Here is an 18,296-nt window from a genome sequence, read left to right on the forward strand (position 1 = left end):
AGTTTGAAAAAAATTAGTTCTCCTAACCCCTATCCTCTTACTTTATCCCCCCAATGTTTACTTTAGAAAATGTCAAACCTCAGAAAAGAATAGTATAATAAACCCACATACCCTTCACTATTATTCACTGCAGCATGTTTTACCTCGTTTGCATGTGTTCTGCCTCTCTATGCACACACATGCGCACACACATGTGCAAACATGCAGTGCTACTGCCCCGGTAGGGTAAATTGCAGACATCATGACCTTCGTCCGTTACTACTGCAGCAGGCACACACTTCTGCTCGACCAACACCAATAATCTCTTGTAAGAAGTTTAGATGGAATCCCATGTTATCTTTATTTATTTTTCATATTTAAACCCTAATATATAGTTTTATTTTATTTTAAAGTGTATTTAATTGATTATGGTGTTACAGTAGTCCCAATTTATTTTCCCTTTGGTCCCCTCTGCCCAGTACCCCACTTCCCTCCAGTAATCCCACCCCCCTTAGTTCATGTCCATGGGTCATGCATATAAGTTCTTTGGCTTCAGTCTTTCCTATATTATTCTTAACTTCCCCCTGTCTATTTTGTACCAACCAATTATGCTTCTTAATCCCTGCACCATTTCCCCACTTCTCTCCCTTCCCCCTCCCAGCTGATAATCCTCTAAATGATCCCTGTCCCTATGATTCTGTTTCTATTCCGGTTTGCTTGGTTGAATTTTGTTTATATTTTTTAGATTTGGTTGTTGATAGTTGTGAGTTTGTTGTCATTTTAATGTTCATGATTTTGATCCTCTTATTCTTAAGTAAGTCTCTTTGACATTTCATATAATAATGGCTTGATGATGATCAGGTCCTTTAGCTTTACTTTGTCTGGAAAGCACTTCATTTGCCCTTCCATTCTAAATGATAGCTTTGCTGGATAGAGTAATCTTGGTTGTAGGTCCTTGCTTTTCATCACATTGAATATTTCTTGCCAGTCCCTTCTTGCTTGCAAAGTTTCTTTTGAAAAATCAGCTGAGAGTCTTATAGGCACCCCTTTTTAGGTAACTCTGCTTTTGTCTTGCTGCTTTTAAGATTCTCTCTTTATCTTTCACCTTTGGCATTTTAATTATGATGTGCCTTGGTGTGGTCCTTTTTGGGTCTAGCTTCTTTGGGACTCTCTGTGCTTCCTGGACTTGTATGTCTATTTCCTTCGCCAAATTTGGGAAGTTCTCCTTCATTATTTTCTCACATAAGCTTTCAAGTTCTTGCTCTTCCTCTTCTCCTTCTGGCACCCTTATGATTCGGCTGTTGGCATGTTTGAGGTTGTCCAGGAGGTTCGTAAGCTTCTCCTCAATGTTTTCAATTCTTTTTTTTTAAAGTATATTTTATTGATTATGTTGTTAGAGTAGTTCCAATTTTTTCCCCTTTTCTCCCCTCTGCAGAATATCCCATTTCTCTCCAGCAATCCCACCCACCCTTAGTTCATGTGCATGGGTCATGCATGTAAGTTCTTTGGCCTCACCCTTTCCTATATTATTCTTAACTTCCCCCTGTCTATTTTGTACCAATTGATTGTGCTTCTTAATCCCTGCACCATTTCCCCATTTCTCCCCCTTCCCCCTCCCAGCTGATAACCCTCCAAATGATCCCAATACCTATGATTCTGTTCCTATTCTGGTTTGCTTAGTTGGATTTTGATTTTATTTTTTAGATTCAGTTGTTGATAATTGTGAGTTTGTTGTCATTTTAGTGTTAATAGTTTTGATTTTCTTTTTCTAAGTAAGTCCCTTTGACATTTCATATAATAATGGCTTGGTGATGATGAACTCCTTTAGCTTCACCTTGTCTGGGAAGCACTTCATCTGCCCTTACATTCCAAATGATAGCTTTGCTGGATAGAGTAATCTTGGTTGTAGGTTGCTTTTCATTACATTGAATACTGCTTGCCAGTCCCTTCCTGCCTGCAAAGTGTACTCTGAGAAATCAACTGATAGTCCTATAGGCACCCCCCTGTAGGCAACTCTCCACCTCTCTCTTGCTGCCCCCAGGACTGTCTTTATCTTTCACCTTTGCATCTCAATCATGATGCATCCTGGTGTGGTCCCCTTGGGGTCCAGCTCTCCTGGGACCCTCTGTGCTTCCCAGACCTGTATGTCCATCTCCTTCGCCAAATTTGGGAAGTTTTCCCCATTTTTTTCAATTCTTGCTTCCTCGTTCTGCACTGGTTACCTGTTTTTTTCTTCCTTATGTTCCAAATCATTGATTTGAACCCCTGTTTCCTTCCCTTCACCATTGGTTTTATGTGGACTTGCCTTCATTTCACTTAGCATAGACTTCACTTCTTCTCTTATGTGTTTGCCGAATTCAAGCATATCTGTCAAGCCTGTGAGCATCTTTATCACCAGTGTTTTGAATTCTGTATCTGTTAGGTTGTCTGTCTCCTCATCTGTTAGGTTGGCTATTTCCTTGTCAATTAGTTCTCCCGCTGGAACCTTGATCTCTTTCCCTTTTTGGGCCACACTTCTCTGTCTCCTCATCTTGACAGACTCCTGTGTTTGTTTGCCTCTGTGTCTTAGGTAGAGCTATTGCACCTGTTACATTGTAAGGGGCGGGCCTTACATATTCGTCAATACAGGGTGGCCTGTTTCACCATGTTGTGGTGCTGTATGTGGGGAAGGGGTCTGAAAGGGAACAATGCTGCTTGCTCAGCACTCGCCCTTTTTCCATGCACTTCTCCCACTTCCCTATGGGCCTGGCGCTCCTCTAGCTGTTGCCCTGGCTGTTGTTCCCAGAGTGGGTAAGTCTGCAGATGTTCTAGGATCGCGGGGCCCTTTCAACAAGTGGACCCTGCTGAGAGACCAGCAGTTTCTTCCTCTGCCCCAGTCCCCACTGGTTTGCACTGTCAGAAGCAATGAGGCTTTATTTTCCCTGGCACTGGGACAGTGAGTTGGCGGTCTGGTCTGGTGCTGGGAGTGCTCCCCAGGTGTCCCTACTTTTTAAAACATTTGAGTGCACTTTCCACTAGCCTGCTGCTGCCACCGCTGCCGCTGCTGTTGCAGCCACCACACCACATCCTTTCTGCCCCGGCTCTGCCCCTCCTACCTGTCTGGATAAATATTTCTTCTTTATATCTTTGTTTGTTGGACTTTCATGCAGTTTATTTTTCTGGAACTTCTGGTTGTTTCTAGTTTTGAGGTAGTTGTATTTCTTCTTAGTTGTGGAGGGAGATGCAGCATGTCTCTGTAGGCCTCCATCTTGGCTGGAAGTCTTCCCGGTGTTATCTTAAATACACTTCATATTAAAAAATTCCTTCTTCCCGAGTGTCCCTGATCACTTTTGTTTGAGAGTCTCTGTCTTCTGAAATACTGCCAAGCCACTCTATTACAGGAATGTGTTGTTTTGAACCAAAGTCTGATTCCCTGTCCCTTCTCTTTGCTCATCTGCTGCAGGTTTCCAGGTTCTCATCACTATCCCTGATAATTCTTGAGATGTCTGAAGACAGTTTCCCCTCTACCCGCCCCCCAACCCCAGTCACCATCCTAGTCACCATCCTCTGGGCTTGTTTCTGGTGGCCAACTAACCAGTATGGCGTGCGGTCCCTGGAACTGGAGACCAAGGGTTCCAGCTGGGGCTAGTCCTGAAAGCAGAGAAGGCTTGTTGCCTCTCTCTGGGAGGTGGTTGTATATCTTCAAATGCAGCCTGTGATCAGATCAGTCAAAGTGAGCTTGGGCAGACTACACAGCACCTGACATTTCACAGGTGGCTAAGCATCCCATCCAGTTCTCATGCTGTTGTCATCACTGATCAGATTTGATGTGGAGGAAGAGACTGGAGCTTATACGTGCTTGGTCCGTGAGTGTGGGGAGATGGAGATGGGCAGGCACAGGCCACCTCTGGGGGAAGCTGACCGTAGAGTTCTGGTGTCACCAAGTGATGGCTGGGGACTCTCGAGTCTCAATGTTCTCATTTATTAAAGGGGATAATATTCCTACTCCTAGGTCTGCTGTGAAGGTTTCAATAAGATGAAGTGTGTCGGAGTGTGCAGAACAATCTGTGTATTGCATAGTACAGGGGGTTTGGAGGTAGTGAAAATGTGGAGCTGGTCACACAACACTGAATGTTTTAAATACCACTGAACTGAATACTTTAAGATGATTAAAATAATAAATTTTATGTTAAGTAAATTTTACCGCAATTAAAAGTAGAATAAATGCAGATTTTTCCAGGCAGAAAAGGTGGTGGAAGGGGTGGGAAGCACACTTCAGGCATAAGAATAATTTCTGAGAGCTGCTGACAAAATGCTGCTCTGGGCGAGGTTGAGGGCAGAGCTTGTAGGCACTCCACCAGATGCTGTCTCTGGTCCAGGGTAACTTTCAACAGGTACTGTAACCCAGGCCATACTCCACATCAGCATGCACCAAGGTAACTGAATGATCTTGTGAAACACTTTGCCAAACTCAAGACCAAGGGGCAGTAAGCTCAAGGGGAATCTGAAGAAGTCTTACTCAAGCTGAGATGGAGCCATGCTGAACTGGCACAGTGGGTTCTGACATTTCCTCCTGCCGTGGGGAGGTTTAAAGAAACCCCTGGAAAAGGGCCATCCTGGGGTGTCTCACTTTCCTGAATGTGTTCTCTTAAGCTCCTCTGATGGCTGTCACACACAGACAAGGGTGAGCTCTTACGGAAACCAGCAGGCTAACATCCTTCATACCTAAGGTGGTCCCTGTTCTCCAAGTGGCCCAGCCACGCACAGAACATCTGAAGCCAAGTCCGACAAGCCAACCAGCCGCTGGGGGCTTGGCTCTTTTTATAGACGTGGTCTTGTGAAGCCACTTGGGTAGAAATGGAATAAGGCCTGAGAAAGCACAAATGTGGTAACCAAGCTGATATTTTAACCAGTTTATTGCATTTTTACAATAATAAAAATAAATTAGTCATACACAAAAATAGTTGTCATTTTTGCTGAAGAGAAAAACAAACTGCATTTGCTCACATAATTCACCTTCCACCCTCCACCTCCTTAAACAATAATGCAACACCACAAGGGTGACCTGAGGGCGATGGCATATTCAGGGGCTTCCTTGCTTCTGACTATGCAGTTAGCTGAAAGGACAACCCAGAGAGCCCACTGCAACAGATCCCAGCAGGGATCCTGGACACATGTCCCTTCTACCCTTGCGAGTGGACTCTGCCTCATACATGGTGCTGCTCAGTCCTCCAGCAACTTATTGCTGGTGATCCTACCGAAGGAGGCAAGACAGAGAAGAGATAGGACAGACCCTTGTATCTCCTTCTCCAAGTGTCTGGGTCATGGTGAAGAGAAGCCGATCATATGAGCAAATATAATATTTAAGATGGAAAGGTGGCAATCTAGGCAGACCTGTTTCAGGTATAATGCCAGGGTTTGAAAAAGCCCCTGAGCAAGTCAAAAGCAGAGTAATTTATACTTGATCTTAAAACCCAAGGAGTTTGACTAATCAGTATACTAAATTGTAACTATGGACTTAGGATAAGATCATGTAGCAACTTTCCGGGAAGCTGGGTTAGTAAGATCAAATGTAGATTGCATATGTAAATAAATAGCTATCAGTTCCCTTTAAAATCAACATATTCTAAATAATAGAACTATTTTGGTGTAGTGACTCATTCTGCCAACAGAGTTCAGAATACACATTTCCTATAAACATCTTGTATTTACAAAGAACAAATAATAAGTTATAACAAAGTATATCCTTCTGTCAAGCTGAATGGTGGGGATCTGGGAGTCAAGGCAGGTGGAAGTTAGCTTATGTAACAGACTGGCTTTCCCATCACTGAGGCCAAGGGCTCAATGTCTGGAAGATGCTGAGAAAGTCCGTTGGAAGTCCCCACCTTCTCACGGTCACTTTTCCTCCACATGTGGACGTCTCCACCGCAACCCGCTGAATGGAACCAGGACTGGGGGTTGGCTCAGGGGGAAGGGATTACTTTGTGCCAACATAGGTGTCCAAAAGCAAGGTGAGTTGAGTAAGAGAGATGGTGTTAGAGGGTCCTAGTCTAGTTGAAGCTCTGCTGCCATCAAGGTGTGTGGCCCTGGGCAGGGAACCAGCCATCGGGACGTTGATTACTCCCCTACAAAGCAGGACTGGTTAGGGCAGCTCTGACCAATTTGCTAGTGGTTCTCTCTCAGCCAGATTTAGCTTGGGGCAGGGCATGACACTGGATTCAAATCGGCGGACACAGACATGGGGAGCACGTGTGCCCACATTTGCCATCCCAGACCTGGCACCTCACTTAGAGCAGCTCTACGTATAGAGCCACTTAACCCAGACTTAGAAGTCACATTGCCCAGCTAGCTGCCTGAATCCCCTCTCCAGCATCCCTGACAAATGGCCACTCGGTCTCTGCTGAGACCTCCAGTGACAGGTCAGTCACCACCCGCCAGGGAGGCCTCTGCCTTCCGAATGCTCTAACTTGCAGAAAGACGGTTCTTCTGTAAGCATTAAAATCTGCCTCTCTGTAGCTTTTTATCTCCTGGTTCTAGGACAGCTATCCCAAAGTCTCTTCATCTCCAGGCTACACATTCTCATAAAGCCCTCTGCCCTGTTCCTAACAGTCTGCACCCTCATCAGGACTGGGCACAGCATCTGAGCAGCGCGCACTGTCGGTGTACTTCCGCAGCTTCCCCACAGTCGTAAGCACAATGTGGTGTGGCTCCACCAACGCTTTCTCCTTATGCAGCCTAAGTGTTTCATCTTTTGTTTTGGTTCCATCCTACTCTCCTGACTCACATTGAGCTTAGTCAACTGAAACTCCTATCCTCCCCACCCTTTATAGTTTTTTGTTTTTGTTTTTTAATCCAAAGGTAGGGCTTTATGTTGCTCCCTGGATCCAGAACCTGCTCCCTAAGCTGGTAGCTCTCCAATGCCCTGACATCTACAAAATTCATCAGTAAGACATTATTTTCCCACTTCAGCCATATTAAAAATGTTTTACATGGCAAGAATCCGATGTTGGCCTCCTTCTGCCAAGCTGACATAGATTCCTTCAGGTTTGATTATGAAGTCTGCTTTAAGGTAAGTCCTGTTTCTTTGTACTACTTTTATTTGTGTCTTCTTCCACATTAGAAAACTGATATTTAGACTCTAAAATGGTCATTAAAAGAAAAAGTCATTGGTTTAGAACGGTACTAGTAACACCAGTAATATCTGGACATCTTTCTCTGCCACACAACTTGATAAAAACAAATGAAGCTCATGTTTCCAATTTTTCATCCATCCATAGGCCATTTGTTTTGAAATAAAAAGTGCTGAATGCTAACCACTTTGAAGATAAGTATATGATACAATACAATGTGAGGAAATGAGAAAGGAAAACAGAGAATAACACAGGACCAAAGGAGGAAGGCAAAGGGCCAGCCAGGCACAGTCAGGGAGCCCCGCCTCAGCACAGGGTCTGAGGGCAGAGACGGGCCGTGCTCACCGTGGTTCTCCATTAGCTGGTCACAGCGAACGGAGCTGACTCTGTCTCCGGGGGGCCTTACAGCATTTTCTGTAGCGTACTTTCTACTCCTTTTCCAGGGGCACAATGCAGATCAATGTGAGAATGGGAAAAGTTGACCACATTAAATGGCCTTTGCTTAGGCTTTAAAGGGGCACAATTTCCTTTTCCAATAAGTAAAAGTGAAAAAGCAAACTATTTCTGTTTGGTGCTTTGTTGATGTTTGTGAGAAAAACACAGTAATGGCTTAAATACACCTAATTTTAAAATTCAGGGCAGGGAACGAGGCAATCCAGTACACAGAAGAAATAAAGCGATAGCAAATATAAATTTCAGTTTTGCGTTGTGGCTAGTCCAAGGAACATGGGGAGTACTGAGAAGAGGTGGCAGGTAATGGAGAGGGGAGGGCGAAATAATGGGGTTCAGGAAAGGGAGGGTGAGACATGACTGCAGGGAGGTGGTTATCAAAGGTGAGCTTTCCTGACGTCCCCCACCTCCAGGAAAGTCATCACTGGAAAGAACAAAGGACTTTATAGAATGTGTTGTGCTAAGAAAGAAGGCATTAGATGCTGACATGAAAAGCTAGGAAATTAGTAAAAATTGCACGTCTAAGACAAATAAGTTGAAAAATCCCCTATTCAAATAATTTTTAACCTTTTCAGAGATAAATGGCTTCAAAGAATAGCTTGACTATTTGTTGGAAGAGAAAAAAAGCCCCCTAACATAGGCACTTTTCCCCCGGCAGTCACGAGGTTGAGCCATTTGCTCCCACCCAATTCTACACCCAGCAGAATGGCCGTTCTCACGGGAGGGTCACTGTGCATTTGCAGAGCTGTAGGTGACATATGGGAGCCACAGAACACATCAGATGTCAGACAAAGTCATCATTGGCCAGCCCACCACGATAATCCCAAGGCAGAAGGCCCCGGAACGCTCACCTGCAGCGTGACAGAGGAGTCCCATTTAGGATGGACAGCACACTCACGAATGGCGGCCTTCCCTCACTTGTCAGCTTGGATGGCTACAAGGTTCTCCTTTAATCTGAGATAAAGCCAGCCTTCCTGCTCTCCCACCCACTGATCCTGCACTGCCCTCCAGCATGCAGACAGCCTCTTCCATGGACTCTTTCAAATGACTGGCTTGTTCAGCAGGATCTGAGAGCAGCTGCAACCAGGAAAAACTCCCCTGTGACTAGAAGCAAAACCAGCGGTGAAAGGAGGAGGTTGGGCACTGGATGGAATCACTGATACACTGGTGGGCACGGGCAGCCGGGCCTCTTCCTGCCTGCTTCTCTGCATGGGTCCCCTAACAACCAGAAAAGATGCGGGTGCTTCTGCGAAGCGGTGGTGCTTCTGCACCCCAGCCCAGCCTCTGGAACTGCAGTTAGGAGAAGTGAGTCAGGAAGACCCCTGTGCTGCAGCCACTGTGGGAGCCCACAGACCACCCCCAGCCTGGTGGCGTTGCTGCAGGCCTCCATGCTCACATCTGGGAGGAGGGGAACATGGGCTGTGAGTCATGGGGGTGGGGGGAAGGATTTGAAGTCATAGAGAGAAATCCATAAATCAAACCAGAAAGACCAATGGCAGATTCTTATATAAACATTAGGTTTTTGCTGGGGTGGGGTGGGTAGACTTTCCACTGGGTGATGTGTGGTGAGCAGCCTGTGGGGCTGGCTGAGGAAGGGCAGCAGCCCACAGCTCTGGAAATCTGCTCTGTGGCCAAAGAGAGCCTGACCTGCGGTTCCAGGGGAAACATCTCGCTGGAGAATGAAGTAGGCAATCGCCTAGACACCCAATGGCTTTATGGTGTCAAGGGACAGTTCCTTTAAGGACAGGGTTTAACAAAACCTGCAGAGTTCTGTGACCAGGCTCTGTGACTTTGTGGGGAAGGGGTAAATGGAAGCAGATTTCTGAAACAATTGCTCCTGGGATGCAACTCTGACCTTGGGCTGGAGGGAAGAACTCAGAGGCCTGGGCTTTGTTTGCCTCTTGGCCTGAAATGAAGCTGCATCTTGCAGACCTGAGACTTCTGGAGCGGCCTTGGGGCCAGGGTTTTGGGGTTACATGATTGGGGTTGGGATTCAGCTCCGCACCGAACAGGTGAATATACCTGGCAGGTCAATGAGTATCAGTTTCCTTGTCAGTAAAATGGGGACAATGACTCATTCCCTGTCTCCCTTCTGGGGCATGGTGAGCTGCTAATGAGTTAATATCTGTGAATATACAAGAGATATCTGTGTCATGAGGCAGAAAAACAGCCTAATGTCTTTGAGAGTGAAGTCAGGCACAGCCGGGCTGAGGTAACAGAGAGACGCAGGCGTCTCAGAGAGGCCGGGTGGGACCCTGGGGTGGGGGCGCTGCCTCCTCGGACTCTCCAGGGGACCACTGACACCAGACAGCCAGCGGCACCGTGGAGGAAGCGGCGCCCAGCCAGGGTGATCACTGACTTAGAAAGTGCCAGGAGGGAGCTGGCTGAGAGCTACCCCCACGCCCCAGTGCTTGGTTTTCAGAGAGCACTGTTGCAGGTGCCAGGTTTCCCGAGGAGGAATCAGCAGTTTATGGCGATGCTCAAAGCCAAGGCTCTGCTCCTCGGCACCATGTGCACACTTCACGAGGGTGGGGCTGGTGAACCGTGGGCCGGCGGTGCCCTGGGTGGCGCAGCAGCCTGCCAGTCACCCTGCTCACAGACTCGCACCAGCCCTGGGGGTGGGTGCAGGGTGTTATCTGTTCCCTAGGAAGCCCGGGTGCCTGTTGGCCACTCGAGTGCAGGAGGCACAGCAGGCAGTCTTGTAGTAGTTGTAGACGCAGAGGCGGGCCTGCACCACCACATTGCAGTTGTAGTACCTGTCCTTGCAGCTTTCATCTGTAGCAGAGAGGACAAGGCACTGTGAGCACAGGGGCAGCAACTAAGAGGAAGAGAGCGCTGTAGGGGGCAGTTCATCCTGGTTCTGCTGCCCATTACTGACTACTGGCGAGGTGTGAGTGTGCACTAGAGCTTGCATTCACTTTTCTCTTTAAACTTGAGGCTGAAGTCTCACTACTCTGACCTTGAGGATGATGAAACCAAGTCTCTGAATGCATTACCATTTTAATCAATTCATATTTAAATTTATCTTCTGTGGGTGGCTTGGATCGCCCTACCTGCTACAAACTTATCTTCCATCTCAAAAGTACTTTGACCCCTGAACTCCATGACTATGCACAAGGTCAAAGAGAGACCTAGGTGGGTGTGGCATATTCATACTGGAGAACCTAACCGAGCTTAACAAAGATGAATCTCTAGTCCAAGATAGGGATCCCTACTTACCGACTTCAGGGACACAGTCCTGAGGGTTACAGGATTCTTTTTCTTCCGGTTTCAACTGAGGGTCACAGAGATTACTGAGGGTCATCTCATCTGACAGACAGCGCACTTCACGGACCCGGAAGCCACCCTGGCAGCTCTTGGAGCACTGCATGGGGACAAAGGGAGAAAGTTAGTTTTCTTGGCAGCTCAGCATACTGCAGGGGGCAGAAACTGGATAGTTTCAAACATCCTCAAAAGGAGACAGAATATTCAAACAAACTCTAATGCAGCCAGCAACCAGTTTCAAAACCCATCAACTCATGGCAAGTCATGTCCCATCTATACTACCCCCTAAGCCCACCCCTTGAATTATTGTTGTTATTATTATTTATACTCATTCAAGGACAGGCTTATTTATTTTAGACAGAAAGGGAGGGAGGGAGAGAGGGGGAGAGAAACATCGATGCGAGAGAGAAACATCAATTGGTTGCCTATCGTACACGCATTGACCAGAGATGATCAAATCCACAACCCAGGCATGTGCTCTGACTGAGAATTAAACCCACGACCTTTCAGTTTACAGGATGATGCTCCAACCAACTGAACCACACAAGCCAGGGCACCCCTTGGACTATTGTCAGGCAGATCTAGGCATCATATCATGTCTTCCATGGCATTTCACTTTGCAGTTCTAAAACACAAGGACTCTATAACAATTACCACAATACCATTACTACACCTAGAAATTAACAATACATAGTTCCTTATTGTTTTTAAATACAGGGGTGGGCAAAAGTAGGTTTACAGTTGTTTGCATGGAAAATAATGCAAGAATTAATAAATAATAATACAAGGAAAAACTCTTTTCACATGCCTACTCCTACAGATATTCAATGTTCCTATTTTCACTTGTCTTATGAATCTCATAGATTTTTTAATATAGTTTTTAAAAAAAATTGGGATCCATGTCTGGTCTTCCCACCAGACTTTCAATCATATGTTCCCCTCTTCTCTGCTTCCACCCCTTGCACTGAGTCAGTTGTCTGGCACAGCTTCCCATAGTCAGGACTGTGCTGACCGAACCCCTGTGGTACAGCTCAGCATGGTCCTCTGTCTTGACAGGTGCAGGTTTGATTTTTTGTGGTGAGACAAAAGTATGAAGTATCATAGGATGTATATGATTTTCTCTCTTTGAGGATGTCAGCAGCCGCTGAGTTGCAGAGCCCAGATGTTTTAGTTCATTCTGGGTTGGAAAATAGGAATTATATTCTATCAAATCTTCTTTCATTAGCTGGAATCTTTTCTAAAGAACCACCCCCCCAACCACGCCCTATCCATTTACTCTTCACTTACCTAGTGGTGCAGCTTGTTAGTAAAAGCTGACTCTTTTATTTATCAGTTTTCAGAATAATGAGTTGGTTCCCATTCTATTCTCTGATGGTGAACTATCAGTCTCTTACTATTATAAATGGATGGATTTAACATATGTGATGTGTTTCGGTCATCGATGGCAGTTATTATTATTATTATTATTATTATTATTGCCACATAAAAGCTGATTTATTGTTCACCACAAATCCATTGCAGGTCAATCAGCTCACTTGGTTAGTTCATTGCAGGGTCACTCAGGGATCCTGTCTACTTTCTTTTTGTGGCCATCTCAGTAGGTACATTCAGAGTTGCCACTGTCTGGATGAGTACTTCTTCTTTATATCTTTGTTTGCTGAACTTCCATGCAGTTTGATTTTTCTGGAACTTCTGGTTGTTTCTAGTTTTGAGGTAGTTGTATTCCTACTTAGTTGTGGAGGGAGACGCAGCATGTCTATCTAGGCCTCCATGTTGGCTGGAAGTCTGGCAGTTATTATTTTTATTGGTGCTCACTGATGCCCTGTCAGGGGCCGGCAGGAACTTCTAAAAGTTGGATCTTGAGTCCTCTGGTCATAAACTCAGTTGCCTCTGAGAACTTCTTTGTTGCCATTATAAAAAGATATTCCAATCTAATTTAAATACGCGTGGTCCCAGACCTGGAATCGGCCATTTAGCTAAGAATTCCTGGTTCCTTTAGTGGAGAGGGTTATTTTGGAACCACATTCTGGCTGACAGGTGTGCCCTTTGCTACTGGTCTGGTCACTGTTTCCAGGCTCTCTCAGTGGATAAAACTAGGAAAGTAAGATAAGTTAATTTATGAGTTCACACTGATATTTCTAATTCGAGTTCAGGACAACAGGATTTTCACTCAAACTTCGTCTATCTTTTTTATCTGTATCTTTTCTCTCCTAGGTTGAGAGCCCTATTTCTCAAGGATACTGGATGTAATAGAGCTATACTACTGTGTTATCACACACATATTATTGTAGTACTATAGAGTATATTACTCATTTACTTTATCACTCATTATACACCCAATCATCTCAGACTACAGTACATCATTATCACTCAAAATGTGATTATTACAAACAATGTAAACATTTTTCTGCAGTTCTTTTATTCTTAGGGATGGATATTCAAATTACTGTGTGCAATAGTACTGAGGCCAACAACTGAATATATACTTAGGTTAGTTTGTTTTATTTCATTTTCTATTATTAGGGATTTTTTAAAATTTTATTTTATTTTATAATTATATAAAGTATTTACTTAGTTCTAAACTCAAATGTATGAAACAAGGCATATTCAGACACATCCAGTTTCCATCATAGTCCTAGTTTTATCATTTATGTCCAAGTTTCATCACATACAACAGATCCCCTCGTGCTGTTGCTTTGCAGTGGGATTCAGGCCACGCTGCCCTCCGGCAATCACTGATCTGGCATCTGTCCCTATAGTTTTGCCTTTTATAGGACATTATATAAGTGAAATCATACAATTTGCAGCTTTTGGGGTCTTTCCTTCATTTAGCAAAATGCATATGAAGTTCACCCATGGTGTTTAGGTGTCAAGAGGTCATTCGCTGTTGCTGCTGAGTAGCGTTCTGTGTGCGGAGGACCACCATGGCCTGCGGGGGGGATGGTGGGGTTGTTTCCCACCAGGTGGCTTCAGTTTGTCTCCTGTGATCTGACCTGGTGAATCTGGCCCTTTCTAGACTCTCCAAACCAAATGGTAGAAGAAAACAGTGATCTCTCTGTGTGCTCTCAAGGACCTTGGCTAACATCAGAATAATTAAATTCCGCTTCCCAGAAGTTGACAAAACCTCTGGAGTGCGACACCCCCTTTGCCCCCACTACTTCTGAGGTGCAACCGTGTGCCTCACCACGTGCCTGGTGGCTGTTCTGGTGCTGACACATGCTCTTGGGAAACAGAATTTGCAGCATTTATTCATATATTTTACAAGCAAAATCCTTTTTATCGCCTTTGAATGATTTTGAGAAAAGCTTTGGCCTCTACCCTGGGCTCAGCTCAGCTATGTGAAGACCTGCAGTGACACAGTTAGAGTGCAGCCCAGCCCACATGGCCAAGGACGATGCCCAGAGCACATTTTCACTGCTAGGATGTTTCCTGAAAATGAACTCTTCTACTTGACAAAAAAAAAAAAAAAAAAAAAAAAAAAAAAGGGGTGGGGGAGGCGATTTATCACTATTTCCATCCTTTTCCACTTCATTCCTAATAACCCAGTACTTTCGTATTTACTCTGTCTCTCCATCTCCCACTCTCCCTGCCTCTCATCAGTCACACAGCACCTTCTTCCTTACAAGGACCTGAGATGGCTTCACAAAGGCTTAGAGGGCTACAAGATGTAAAAAAAGAAAAAGGGGAAACAGGGGTAAAAAGAAGACAAAAATAGGAAACTCCATTTTGTAAGGTCTGATAAACTCTCTCTCTTAGAGATGGACCATATTTTAGTTTTGAATTTCCTAGCAGCCAATTCAAAGAGAGAAACAGGACCAGGCCCAAAGTGTGCCCCAAGGACACCTGCATCTGACTCTCCTTGGGAGCTTGTTCAAAATGCAGACTCCTTGGTGGATCCAGAATTAATCTTTTCCAACGAGATCCCAGTCGATTCTTATGAATGTTGAAACTTGAGTCACTGCTTTATGACGCCACAGTTTAGAGATGAACAACGTCCCAGCCTCAGGCTCCATCCACTGAGCAGGCTGCATCTGGGGTGCCCTGACAGCGACCAACTAGATAGTTCACTGTAGGGAATCTGCCTGAGGGCTGAGCCCAGTGCCTGGCACCTAGTAGGTGGGCACGTGCGTGTCTCTCAATGCCCCTGACTTACCACACTCCACTCCGTGTTGAACCATTTGGCCCCGCAAGGCTTGAGGCGGCAGGACTGCTGGCTGGGGGGTCGCTCCAGGAAGGAGCATTCATAGGGGTCCAGCACTTCAAAGGCGTCTGCGTTCTTCCTAACGCAAATCACCTCCCTCTGCTGGGTCCCGCTCCCACATTCTATGGAACACTGAAGGAAGAAGCAGAGAAAAACGGTGTCACATCGTGGGAAGGAGACGAGAACTACCATCCATCAGAGCGTGTCTGCGCCTGCTTTCTACCATCCACTCCGGGCGGGAGAGCCCCAGGGCACCGGAAATCGTCTCCGGAGGAGACTGTCCGTGCCCTCCAGTGCTCCTAACTGCCGCGTGTCTGCGCAGGAAAGCGGGTGCCCCTAGTTGCCACCACTTCAGGCTCCCGGGCACAGCGATCCTGGAGCGCCCTGGGCTGCGAGTGAGATGGCCTCTGAGGTTCCCCATAGGGGCACTCCTCTGACGGTAAAGCAGTGAACTAGCACCCTGGGGTTCCGTGGGTCCCTAGTGGGTGGACACGGGGAATGAATAGTCAGTCTTATAGAGCCTCCACAACCTTGCCTGAGGGGCTGAGTATAGTTGAGTAGAAGATTTTAGACTTGGGAAAGACAATACGGTTAAGTCTCCCCTCCCAGCGGGGCTGGGGTGGGGGTGGGGGGCGGTGGGCAGCCGGAAGCCTTTCATTGCAGATCCAAGCCCCGCTTCCTAACTTGGTGCTGAAGCTCGCTGGGGTCTGAGCACGGAGGCCAGACAATTACACACACTGGGGCATTTTGTTAGTTTATGGAAATAGGATGCATATCACTACCCATGAATCTATTACTTTGTAAAATGCTTTTTGTTCATGTTCAGTTTACTCAATATTTCTTGATTAAAAAAAATCTAAAGCTGTGATTTATAGGCCTTTAGAGACTTTAAAGAATCCACTACATCTATGAAAAGCTTTAAACAATGTCTACAGCTGAAACTGTTAACAAAGCCTTGCTTCTGTAGGCAGGCACAGGGCCACACAAAAAGAGGGGGAAAACCCACATCTCTACAGAAAAGAAAAGACAAACCCAAGCCAGCAGACTATGAACTGGCCACACAGGGCATAATGAGCAGCACCACTGGCGGGCTCTGCTTTGTGCCTTCTTCTCTGCCATCTTCATAGGCATCCAGAGAGCCTCTTTAGCTTGTTTTCCCTTTTCCTTCCATGTTAGTTAGTTAGTTAATTTACTTGTGCTGAAGGTTAAGTCTAATTCCAGCATCACAGGCAGACTGTATTCTATCTATGTGGCTTATACAGTGTGTATTAATGACATATCAGACCTGGACATGATCTTTCTCATCTGTGTGTAACAATGCTCATCAGAACATGCTCGCTGATTATTTATCTGGTATATACTCAGTATATTCACGATTTGTCCTTTTCTTTTAAGTGCTGCAGACAATGAAAGAATCAGAGGCAGGAGAGGTGCAATGGGCTGCCTGGCGAAGGAGGAGTGAGGGTATGTGTGAAATGGCCCGGGTCGGCAGTGGCAGAATGCTGGACTGACGTCAGGAGGAGATGTGGAAACTAGTTTAGACATCGTCACTACATAGTTCTGTGTCTGTGGCCAAGACACAGCACTTTCCTGGGCCTCATTGTCTCATCTGGAAACTGGAAAGTTTGGAAACCAGATTGAAAGACACGTGACTGCTCTGAGAGGCTAGGTCTCTATTAGTATTTGGCAGAATAGCAGACAGTAAACTGTAACCAAAACCTGAAGCTATTTTATGCTGTGTTTGTAAATTCCTTGACGACATTAAGTGATTAAGGGAGAATAAGCACATAGCTCAGCCTTCTCATACCCTAAATGCCCAGAAAAGGCAGCATATGTGTGTATGGGAACAAACGAGTAGAATGGTGTATGTATATGTATGAGGCAGTGTTTGAGACAGGAAAGGCTCCCCTCCTTGCTGGACCAGAAATTACAGGGAATCTTGGAATGGTGAGAGATAGATGAGACAACTGAAGGAGAATATCATAGTCCAAAGCTCAGATAGAGGAGGACCCCTAACCAAGACGAAGCAGCTCAAGTGCTTTGGGTGAGAATGGTGGTGGCCAGTGGGTATGAGGAGGGAGGGAGGGAGACCTCAGGATGATGAGGGAGTGGCCCGCTAAGATAGTGCCCGGGAACCTGACTGTGCCAAGGTACCTGCCCCTCCTGGGAGCATTCAGGCCAAAGGGCCAAGTGAGGACATGTTCAGATATTCAAGGGCTCAGAAAAGATATTAGAAACAATTACTGGGTTATGGTCTCCAACAAAATTAAAGAGAACCAGGAAGAAGGCACAGGATACAAAACCAAAGTTGGGAAAGACACCAGTAAAAGCTATCGTTAATAATGGATATGGGTTTCTTTTGGGATGATGAACATGTTCTGGAATTAGATAGTGGTGATGGTTGTACAACTTTGTGGATATAAAATAATCACTGAATTGTATACTTTAAGAGGGTGAATTTTATGATATGTGAATTATATTTCAATAAAAATAAACTTTGAAGGGGAAGAAGCTATTTTAAAACCTAGATTAGTATTTTCTATGAATTAATTAACATTACTATGGAGCTAAATCCAGATAATCTCGACATCTTTTTGGAGTATTAGGGGTTGAGAGAATGTTGTTACTGATAACTTGAAATGATAGAAACATAAAAGTTTAAAACTCTGTGCTAAAGCTTTTTTTCTTTTGCTCTCATTAAATAGGATTTATGACTTCCAAAATCTTAGAGGAAAAAATGGAATTAAGGAAACCTGACCAATATAAATGCAGGGAAAGGAAATAGGAAAAAAAGCTGAGAAAGCACGACTATACGAACTAAATAGAAAACGCAAAATGAGATGTCAGGGAAAACTCCAAATATGTAAATGATTACGATGAACATGAATAGTTAAAGTTTAACTCTTAAAAAATAGAGACTTGCAGATTGGGGAAAAATAAAGACAAAAATAGTCCTGCACACAAAAGACATGTCTTAAAAAAATACACAAGAATTTGCAAAGGTATACTAGGTGAAAAGTAACAGTGAGAAATAAGATAGAGTAATACAAATATCAGAAAAATGCAGACCAGGGAAGAGTGGAGGGGTCTGTCCAGCTACCAGTGAGAATAAATATGATCCAGACACAGTGTGACCAGAGATTGTGGAAGACCCCTCAGAGCTAGGACAATCTAAGGGTGAAGTAAGCCTAGAATTGACCGGGAAGAAAGGAAACAACTGGGCATGAACAATAGACTTGGTGGAATACCTTACAAGTAAGAGTTGGGCTGTGAATACCTTGCCTCTGGAGTGG

The 18,296-nt window shown here is 45.1% G+C and overlaps 1 protein-coding gene across 1 annotated transcript in view; it reads right to left on the reverse strand.

The window, feature by feature from the left end:
- Positions 1-9,044: 9,044 nt before the first annotated feature.
- The window catches only part of THSD4 (thrombospondin type 1 domain containing 4), a 116,475-nt gene continuing 107,223 nt past the window's right edge, over positions 9,045-18,296 (reverse strand). Inside the window, exons 9-11 of the mRNA XM_090268309.1 lie at positions 14,956-15,135; positions 10,758-10,902; positions 9,045-10,313 (exon numbers count right to left, since the gene is read on the reverse strand). Of these exons, the coding sequence (XP_090124435.1) occupies positions 10,171-10,313; positions 10,758-10,902; positions 14,956-15,135 (468 nt within the window). The 3' untranslated portion in view covers positions 9,045-10,170. The remainder of the gene's footprint in view (positions 10,314-10,757; positions 10,903-14,955; positions 15,136-18,296) is intronic.

Source organism: Furipterus horrens, unplaced genomic scaffold (assembly GCF_987537825.1).
Source record: "Furipterus horrens unplaced genomic scaffold, mFurHor1.1.pri manual_scaffold_3, whole genome shotgun sequence".
In the NCBI taxonomy this organism is placed as follows: Eukaryota; Metazoa; Chordata; class Mammalia; order Chiroptera; family Furipteridae; genus Furipterus; species Furipterus horrens.